The sequence below is a fragment of the Psammomys obesus genome, unplaced genomic scaffold, assembly GCF_907164565.1.
Source record: "Psammomys obesus unplaced genomic scaffold, mPsaObe1.curated_primary_1811, whole genome shotgun sequence".
NCBI classification, from domain to species: Eukaryota; Metazoa; Chordata; class Mammalia; order Rodentia; family Muridae; genus Psammomys; species Psammomys obesus.
Window position 1 is genome coordinate 806,000 of NW_026587556.1, and position 11,022 is coordinate 817,021.

Below are 11,022 nucleotides of genomic sequence, written 5' to 3' on the forward strand. Positions count from 1 at the left end.
CTGCAGTAAAGTATGTTACTTCCCAATGGTGATGTCTCTGGCCACCAGAGAAGATAGCTAATGCTGGCTACAGGAATGCAGGGAACAGGCAGGCAGGAGAATGCAAAGTTTAAGTCATGGTGGGAAGTGTGTTATTTCAATCAGAGAAGGTAGGACTGGGAGAACCAGGTGAGCACACATGCAGGTGTCCAGGATCACACAGTGGTTTGCTGAACAGTGTTTCCAGTAGGTTGTGAGCAGAACAACAGAATCAGAGTTTGTGAAGATGAAGAGCTAATACTTTTGGCAACCACTACATTCATGTAACCCTCCCTACTCTACAAACAGCACTTTGGGTATGTTTAAGAAAGTTTAAAAGTTGGTATTCTCAAGTCAAAGAACTTAGACAGTGATAGATACCTTAAATAGTGAGACAAATAAGAAGGTAAGAACTTTGTAAAAGTAAAACATAGAAATCAAATCACTGAGCTATTGGCAGTAAGAGGAATATAAACTTGACAGAGACAGGAAATGCACACAAACTTGATGTATGTAAGCACTTTTTACTTTCTTGAAATAATGGAGATTGAACCTAGTGCCTTGCAAATGAAAGGCAAGTGCTCTACCACTGAGCTACAGCTTCAGCCCACTCACAAACTTTAAATCCAATCATTAAACTTTGTATTTAATATAGCAGTGCTGATTGCACATGGGGGAAAAAACTTATTGAATGAATAAACAGAATGACTTGGCTGATGCTTAAGGGAAAAGTGAAAACTTTCATAAAAAAAAAAACTTGTAAAGAAAAGTTAGTCTATGAATGTATACCCTAAAAAATAGGGTATACTCTAAAAAGATTATCTTCTTCAAGGGAAACAAAATGAATGCAGAGAGCTCAGTCTAGAGCAGTGACAGAGAGGCCAGAAGTAGTCTGTTGGTCCCTCTTCCCCAAGGTGACAGGACTGAATCAGGTAACAGAAGATTGGTGTGGCCAAGATTCAGTGTAGACTTTCTTTTCACAGAATGCCAGATCTTCCAGATAAATCACACTCTGTGAGGCTAAACTCAGGCCCTCTTCTCTCCTTACAGCACTGGGTGTTATCCAGGAAATGGCACCTGGCTTAGAAACAAATACAAAGCCCAACAGTACTGCCATCTAAAATGCTCTGTTCTTCAAGTTCAAATTTTGTAAAAATGAAAAAAAAAGCCTTTGTAAATACACTCTTTTGTAAGAATGTTAAATACAATTCTAACATCAACAAAAAGAAATCTAATTCTTCGATGTATCTGATCTAGAATGCAAAAGTATTTTTATACATGAAAATATGACTTGCTGCCCTCTAAAAGAAGAGGCAAGACTTGATGTATGATCACTACAGACAATAGGCTGCAAATGGGCTGCACCATACAGTCAGCAGAGGAAAGGGTTGCCTACACTGTGGTAAGTGCTTCATCAGTGGTACTGGTCCTAAATTCCTTGTCTCTCCTTTGAAGCCTGAGTGCCATGCACCTTAACTTTTGTGGAGCTGGAGGAAGAGTGTGAACACTATACTCAAGATGGATCAGAGATGCCTGTGCAAATTACCAGGTACTGCCTAGTTGCTGGGATTTCTGTGATGCCTCAAAATACTGTGACAGTAAGGTAGTGGAGGAGAACCTGCAGATGTGGGTCACTGTGCCTACTGCAACAGTAAGACTTAGAGCTCATGGACTTCTTCCAGAGCAAAGAAAGTAAGCTGGAAATTTCAAAGAAGAATACTCAAAGAAGAAACTACTCTTACAATCCATGTGGGTAGAACTACCGGAAAGGACCTGAAATAAAGAAGGATAACAAAAATTCTCAAGCACATATAAAGGCTAGGGCCAAAGAGGGAGATTAAGAGTAAGAGCTGGAACACTTCCTCAGATGCCCACACTATTGGGAGCTGCACAACTCAAGACACAGCTGACATGCCTGCCCAAGAGAAACCATGCTCTTAATCTGAGCAATGAGAAATCCTGGAGAGTTCATGTGTATCAGGAATGCTGCTGCTTTATAATCCTGTTAAGTGAATATCCAAGCTGCATGGAGTCCATTTTCTAAGCCTCCTTTATCCCCAGGTATGGCCTACAGTAACTGGTGACAACACTGTATCTGAGACCAGCAGGGACTCTCAACTTCCTTGGATAGTCATCTTCCTACATCTAGCACAGTAGCAATAGTTACATTCCTGAGAAACATAGAAAGACAGACATCAGGCTTTCTTTCAAGATTGTATTTCTTTTTTTTTTTTTAATTTTTACTTTTTTATATTAATCACAGGTTATTTACTTTGTATTCCAGTGGTAGCCCCCTCCCTCACCTCCTCCCTGACCCTCTCTAAGTCCTCTGGTAGGGGAGGTCCTCCTCCCCTTCCATCTGACACTAACTTATCAGGTCTCTTCAGGACTGGCTGCAATATACTCCTCTGTGGCCTAGCAGGGCTGCTCCTCCCTGGGGGGGGGGGGGGGGGGGGTCAAAGAGCCCGCCATTGAGTAAAATCTGTATACCTAAAGAAGCTAAACAAGAAGAGGTTCTGGGGTAAGATGATCAATCCTCACTTAGAAAGACAAATGGGACATTGGAAGTAGGAGAAAACAAGTAAAAGGACAGGAGCCTACCATAGAGGGCCTCTGACTCTATCTAGCAGTGTATCAAAGCAGATGCTGAGACTCATAATCAAACCTTGGGCAGAGTGCAGGGAATCATATGAAAGAAGGGAGAGTTAGTACGACCTGGAGAGGACAGGAGCTCCACAAGGACCAAATATATCTGGGCACAGGGGTCTTTTCTGAGACTGTTTCTCCAAACAAGGACCATGAATGGATATAACCTAGAACCCCTGCTCAGATGTAGCCCATGAAAGCTCAGTATCCAAGGGAGTTTCCCGATTAAGGGAAAAAGGTTGTATTTCTTTTTCAGGCTACTTGATTATTATTCTGTCTCTTTGGATGCCTGACTTACTGACTTTTGGTGCTGAAGATAGAGCCTGGGACTTCGTGTATGCTTGGTAAACATGTAAGTTACTAAGCTGCACCTACAGCAGGTCTGACTCTTCAACAATTTCTCAGCAGTAGAGCTAAAGGTCCCAGGATACATCATTCTCTATAGCACTCCCAAAAAGTATTTTCTAAAGGGAGGCGCGCGCGCGCGCACACACACACACACACACACACACAATTTGCTTTAAAAACTGAAATGGGGCTTTACAGAATTAGATATCAGTCCAACCTTCAAAAATTCTGAATCGATGTTTTTGTAATAATAGTAATAATAGTTCAGATGTTCAGCCACAATTGAGTGAGTACCAGTATGTTAAACTATTCTTGGTTCCTAATGTGAGTCCCATAGCACTGCCATATAAAATTTCTCTCATGATAGAGAAGCCAGTCTTACCTAAGCAAGGCTTACATGGTATATTTCTCATTAGCATTTAAAATATACAGATGAACAAAAACTCCAGCTTTAAGTTGAACTGATGTCTAGTTGGCTTTTAATTAATGTAAGTAAGAAAAACTACTTTTTTTAAACAATTCTAATAAATGTCCAATTTCGAATGATTCAAATGATAGTCTCCACCTATCAGAAGCAAATGACTTTCTAAGATTTTATATGCAGAAGACACATATATACACATAGACAGAGATACACGTGGGTGTGTGCGTGTGCAAAGTGCTAAAACAGGAATTTTAAAATAACAATTTCAGGCATCTTGGTAGTGATATTTAACTGGATATTTCTGTACATAAAGAGACATGCTAAAATAAACATAGTAGAAAACAAGTTACTTTAGACTTTTTCCTTTGTAACTTAAAATACCTCCAATGATCAATTACCACCCTCCAATACGTTAGTCTCAGTTTTTTCCAACTACAATACCCAAGCAGTTTAAAAAGGTAAACTTTATGTTAATTGGAAAAGGTTTCCATGTAAAAATCCAATTAAAAATTAAGGTCTTGCTTTCTCAAGAGTGCTTTTCAGGTGCAGTTTGGAGATAGAAAAATACTAAGCAGATAAATCAAGTGACAAAAATAAAACTAAAAAACAAATAAACAAAAAAAATCCACAACAACCCCAGTAGCTTTCAAACTGAGAAAGCTTCCCCATAATTAGCCTTCATTAAGAGACTATTTCTTTCTGAAAACTTCTGCAAAGCTACTAAATGAGAAAATCATACTTAATATCCCACTGCGGCATCACTGTTGGCTGCCTGGAGAACGTGACTCTGGATGCTGCAATGCTGCTCACCCTCCTTACAGCATGTGCTTCTCATGGAATCACACCCTTTCACTGCGGACAGCAGAATATACCCTGCAGACATCTGAAGGCTTAGCATGCAGAGCAGCTTCCCAGAACTTAGTTCAGTCTAACTTAACTTACCCAATTGAGATGGCTAAGATTCTAGACAAAGGCTGCCCCTCCTAAGACAGCAAGAAGACGTTAGCACTAGAGTTCATGCCAAGTATTTTCAAGCATGCTTTTCCTACTATAAACACTAAAATAAAGATTTAAGAATCCCCACTCAGTACTCCTGAACCTGAGCCAAGTTGTGTCTCCATAATATGAGCTGCTATGGCAACGGAAAGAAAATGAACCAATTATCTATGCTTGTTCTTAGATTACTAGCTGTCATTAACAAAGAAATTGGAACAAACCCGAACTTTTTATGGAATGTTCTGATTATCAATTTTCTAATATTCTTTTCTTTCCAACTCCCGCTTTTTCAAATGAGCATGGTCTCACAGTTTTATCTTACATACTTTCTTCTTCTTTTTCTCAGATTTATAAAGGTGTTCCAGGCAGATTAGATGAATGATTACAAAAACCCAGAAGGTTCATGGGACTTAGAGGGATTGAGAAGAACAATGGACTGAACCTTTGGTGCTCCTAAATTTCCATTCAAACTAACTTGATCATGTCTCTGTGACTCTGGGCAACAGGAGCCACCACTCTGGGCCACTTCACTACTTTCCTCAAGATGATGTTGTGAGGGATCCCTGGAGCATGTACCGTACCTAGTATGATTAAGTGCTCAAATGCCAACACCTTAAAAAATAATGGTAATATAAAAAGGTGCTGCCACTGGCCATATTTATGAAGAAAAGCAGCTTCCTAACAACTGTTACAAAATAGACTTCTAAAGCAACGTGCAGGTAAAATGCCTAGTATAGTTTTTTGTTTTGTTTTCTTTGTTTGTTTTTCTATAAGTTGGTGCCTTCCTGATTTTAAAAATGTTTCAAATGCTGTAATGAGAATAATGTTATACACTCTCAACACATAGTCATTTTAAAATTTGCACAGATCTTTCATGTTCACATGATATACGCTAAAACTAGCAAAAAAAAAAAAAAATCCCCCATCCTTTAAGCTATATTTTAAATTTCCTTAGCAGACTAAAGTAGTTGGGTAAAGCAGGAAAGTTTTCAATGAGTCTACCTTTCTTTACCCGCTCAGGCAGCACCAGGGGAGTAAGTGCTGGGTATTTACACTAGCCCTGCTTCTCACCAGAGTAGTGTCACCAGCCAGAAAAAAGCAGCTTTCAGAAACCACGAGTGATTAGGGTAGTATATCACAAGGTTACAAACTAGAATAAATTACAATGTTAAGACCTCACAAGGAATCCCAGCGCAAACATAATGTATCTCAACTCATCTACACTGTAGCACTCTGTACAGTGTGCTTACTTTTTTCTCCATTACATTTTATTTCACTGGCTTGATAATTGTTACTAAATCCTCAAACAGGAACCTTCTTATCTTAATCACCTCAGTATCTAGCAAGTATCTGACACATAGCAAAGTTTCATAAATAATAATGTACTAAATGTTCCAAAATTAAACATTTTATTTATACAAAATATAACATTTTGTATAATATTTTAACATTTCAGTGTGATGTTAAGTGATGCTTAACTGTGGCCTTAAAGTATGCCTTAAAAGAAAACCAATTTACTTCTAAAATATTATTTAGTTTTCAGAAAAATTATGGAAGTTGTCAGCAACCATGGCTCACTCATAAATCAATCTTTTCCATATCTCAGGAATAAACAGATAGTGGTCTATCATTCATTTATTCATTTGTTCATTTATTGGTTTTCAAGACAGAGTTTCTCTGTGTAGAGTTTCTCTGTCCTGAAACTCTCTCTGTGTGTAGACCAGGCTAGCCTTAAACTCAGAGATCCACCTGCCTCTGCCTCTTGCATGCTGGGGTTAAAGGTGTGCACAACACTATGTCTGGCTTACTGGCCTATCTTTTAAATATGTAAAATCTCTGACCTAACACTATTCACCACTGTCTACTTTTTTTTTTTTTTTTTTTTTTTTAGTTTTACACAAACTCAGGCATGTTTTAGCCATTTATAAAGCAAATACTTCAAGGAGTAACAGAGGTTACCAACTTTACAAAGCTTGCCACACAGCCAAAGGAGCTGTAGCTTTACAATGGCACAGTAAATAAATAACTTGAGCACTTGGACGTAAGAGATTTCTACTGCTCTTATCTACCATGTGCTAAGGTCTTACACTACATCTCACTGTGAAAACATTGTCCCAAATACTAAGCTTCCCTTTAAAAAAACCTGACTTAAAAAAAAATCAGAAAATTATTATCGAAGATATCACACAAAAATAAAAGATTAAACATCTAACTAACCTATTATTAATAGTAAAATTGTGTTAAGTAACTCTAACAAATCGCTTAGTTTTATTTTCTCAAATACACAATGGATTATATAAGTATTTTTAGGTGTTCAAATATATGTTTTGCTTTACATATTGTTGGTTCGTTTTTGCAAGTAAAGATTCTGATTCTTCTATAACACTTTCACAGTAGACACTAACCAGAATTTTCTAAGTTGAAAAAAGTCAATAACAGTAGACTATTTCTCCCTCCCTCTTCCCTACCTCTCCCACGAAATTGTCACCCATTTCATGCACATGTTTATCAGCTAGACTATTCAAAAAGAATGCTCATGGACAACTTTATATGTAAATTCTTTCTCTTCTGCAGCTTCCATTCCCTTCACTCACCCCATGCCAGGGATTCCTGAACTCCCATGTTACACAGAGCCTGCAAGTGGTGCAGTGCACAGGCATGCACGTGAACAGTAGTCTAGGGAACACGCTGCTACACGGAACTGAACTTCCTGTATTTAAAGACTTCTATGCTTTTAAGATGGCAATAAGTGGGTCAGTGCAGGTGACCCCTGCACAGTGGTGGAGACACAGCAGCAATGTTTCACTGTCATGGTACTTACTTCCGTGGTTATACTGTAGATCCCAAACACTTCAACAGAGAACCACAGAAAGCCACAGATCCCTAACACCCTCAGTCAGCAGCTGCTTCTCTTGGGACGACAGTATGACACAGACACTGCAAGTAGCTCATGGTCACCAAAGGAAAGCAGATGTAAACTAGCTGCCTTTCATCTCTTGTCAATTCTTAGAAAAAAACAGAAGTGAGAAATAGAATTTGTTTCCAGAATGAGCTGATGAAAGAATGGCCACAGCTGTTCTCTGTAGATTACTACTTAAGCAATATAAAGCACATAACCTGAAGCTACACAGATAGGAAAATGTTGGTGAGCAAAAGTACCAAATTAGAGACAAAGGTTAAAGATAACTCTCAGATGCTATATTTCAGCTATTTATTATTTGTCAAAGATAATACCTGGAGTTAGGAAGTAATGAATTAAAAACCAAAACCACCATTGTTAAAACTGTCCACATATATGCATAAATATGCATATATATAATTTTATCCATCCTTCTAGTCTTTATATGCTTTGTAAACAAAAAAAAAAAAAAGGAGAGAGAAAAACAAACAGCAAGGGCACACTGAGGAAAGCAAAGGAGCAATATATCAAACTAAAAACTAAAACTAGAAAGTTTTGAGCCAGCAAGATGGCTCAGTCAATAAAGCACTTGCCATAAAAGTGTGTTGACTCTGAGTTTGATCCTCAGGACAGAGAGAACCCATTCCTGCAAGTTGTCTTCTGACCTCCACATTCACGTCACAGCATTCACACCCCTATACATTATGCATAAACACGCATAATAACAATAAATGTACAAAGTTTTTACACATAACTTCTACCACAGAAAACAAAAGTTCAAAATGAAGAGGAGTAAGGTCTCAGGTTTTATTTGAGTCATGCTCTGGGGTAAGGAGCTTTCTAACCCAGGGCTATGTCACTGGACCTGCGCCAAAATGACCACTTCTAGGAAGTAGCCTTCATATAGGCAACTTTACAAACTATTGATAGGTACATAATCCAGGCTTTTTTGGTATCAGAATCAACAGAATTGATTAACTAAAGGGACAGAAAATCACCTTTCTTCCATGCTAGATAACTAGAAATTAGAACTCAACTGACAGCACAAGAGTCTAAATGGGAGCTCAGCTCTGCAGCTCTGTATATCTTAAACCAAGGAGGAAACAGTGCTTGTAATGAGGACCTCAACTGTGCAGCCTGTCCTCACAGTTCCCCTGGTGAGCCTGGCACTGCTTCAGAAATGGCCTAATCCTCACAACTGTGTGGCTGGTTCAGTTACTCCCTGGTCTTCATTGCCGAACCTGCCAAAACTTAAGTCATTTGCCAAGAGCCTACTAAATGATCCAAGGGAGATTCAAACCTAAGTCACTGGGCCTCTGGGTCTGTGGTCTTAATTATTATGCCATGACCCAAATCAGAACAACAACAAAATTATCACCCTGAAAAAAAAATTGACATTTTAAGTTAAGTTCAATTGAGTGGAAGACTAAGGTTCACTGCTTATTTGCTAGTTTCATTGTTGGTTTGTTTGTTAGTTTGTGTTTTGTTTGTTTTTTTTTTTTTTTCCTTTTCATGGCACATTCTCTTTGCTTAGATTTAATGATGCTTCTTTACTTTTGTTTTTTTGTTTTTTGTTTTTTTAAAGTCAATTAACTGAAGGCTAAGGAGGGAAATAAAAATCTTCTGGCAGTTGGTTAGGACTTTAAGCAACCACTATCCTAACAATATGTGATAGTTCCATTACAAATGTCAAAATTCTTTGCTCCAATTAACATCCCAATTAAGTTATGCTGGGATATGAATGCCTCTATTATGTGCTATCAGAACCATCCTAATGGGAAACGGAGGGAAAGTTACAAAAGGGAGTAAGTTCAAATAAATCTATGTCATTCACAGAAACATGCAAACGGGCATCCACCCAGTGCACCAATTTTAGGATAGCTGAAGAATATTTAAGTAGAACTAGAGTGCAGTTCTAACATTTTAATCGATTTTTCTTTATGAAGAAAGCACTCACATTTATATTAGTGTAAATGCCTTCCTTGCAAATGATAACTGCAAAAAGTGTCCACCTTGGAGAACACAAAAGATGCAGTTTTCACATGAATAGTCTCTACAGAAAAAAGATAGTGAGTGGAGAACAGCAAGTCTCTTAATCAGAGTTCAGCAAGATCATAATCACATCTCATGTCTTCTGATGTTTCGTTCTCTGGCCTCTTCATCTTATAGGGTCAGCCAAAATACTAACTAAAAATGTAACCAAAGTACTTACTACAATGTAAACAAAGAACAGGAAAATAATATGCCTGCACACAATTTCACATTTCTTCTTCTCGTCCAACACATTAGAGATTTTAAAAAGTACAAAGTCCAATTTGCCTACCATAAAATATTCAAACTTTTAGAGTACAACTAGACACTCTAATCATTTCTAGATGCTACTTGGAATCAATGGCAGACTCCAATCATTTGAGGTTATGTATCCCATAATCATTTAAGTTAAAAGATGTTACATTTCTTGTTTTCTTTTTAAAAAGCACTTACTTTCTGCCTCTTCCAGTGGTTACTTTTTAAATGTTTTTGCCTGCATACAACACAGTTGACTCTAGGAAACTTAACTCCCTCCCAGGTGAAGCAGAGAGAGGACCTGAGTGAGACAGTGTCACAACCCCCCCCCAAACTGTTTACTGCCTTTGGGGTGACCTCTCCCTGCCTCTAAGCTCAAAAACACACATGACACCAGTCATTAGGTACACACCAAATGAAACCGGCTATTAAGTACATACCACTTAAGACACAGGGTAAGGTAGGTGACAGTAGTTACTGTGTATACAACTCTCCAGGAAACCAGGTACTGCGTGTGTACACAGTAGAAGACACTGGTTGTGCAAGGGACATTAACACCAGGTACTCTGTACCACTTTATGACACTGGATACTCTATATACAAAGATACTGCACACACACAACCACACACAATGCTATATACTATGTACACATCTTGTCTCTCCCGGGATTCCGGGCACAGTTCAGCGGTGCAGTGGCACCGGCCGGCGTTTATACGGATTAAAGGACACGGGGTACTGCGTGCATACTGCCCGTGACACTGGGTGCCACACACACCACACAGGACAGTCAGTACCACGGACACACGGCATCCACTGAGCACCACCGACAAATCACCAACGACAAAGTCCCACGGACACACGGCAAAAGCGCCTTGGCTCGGCCCAGAAAAAAAAAAAACAAAAACGCGAGGGGAGACAGCGCAAGTGAAAGTTCGGGCCACAGCCCCACAGGCAGCGTCCCCATCAGCTTCTCTCCCCAGCTCTGCGTGGGCACAAGGCGGCAGATCCCGCAGGGCAGCCGGGAGGACCTGTTGAGGGATCTGAGGCCTCGCGACACGCTCGCCTGCAGCCCCCGGGGGAGCGACGGACACCGGCCGCGGGGACATTCGCTTCCACCGCTCCCCTCCGCCCGCCACACGGTTCCGCGCAAAGGGCCCTCGGGCCTGGCCAGGCGGGAGGCGCGGGGACCCGGCGGGAGGAGCTCACAAGACTCCGCGGCTTCCCGGCGCCAGCAGGCCGCGCGCGGTTCCCCGCCGCCTTCACCCGGGCCTGCTCCCCACGGCAGCCCGAGGTTCAAGGTGCCGGGCCGAGGGAACGCGCCCACCCCGCAGGCCTCACCGGCCCGGGGCAGTCCCCGAGGCCACCGTCAGCCGCCGCCCGCCCGGGAGGCCGCGGCCCGGGCAG

At 40.4% G+C, this 11,022-nt stretch overlaps 2 protein-coding genes across 10 annotated transcripts in view; one reads left to right on the forward strand and one right to left on the reverse strand.

Moving 5' to 3' along the window:
- Zmynd11 (zinc finger MYND-type containing 11) overlaps positions 1-11,022 on the reverse strand; it is a 98,887-nt gene that overhangs the window by 81,933 nt on the left and 5,932 nt on the right. The window lies entirely within an intron of this gene.
- Positions 7,091-11,022, forward strand: part of LOC129674039 (translation initiation factor IF-2-like) — a 9,665-nt gene continuing 5,733 nt past the window's right edge. The window contains exons 1-2 of the mRNA XM_055603931.1: positions 7,091-7,195; positions 10,401-11,018. Coding sequence (XP_055459906.1) covers positions 7,091-7,195; positions 10,401-11,018 — 723 coding nt within the window. The remainder of the gene's footprint in view (positions 7,196-10,400; positions 11,019-11,022) is intronic.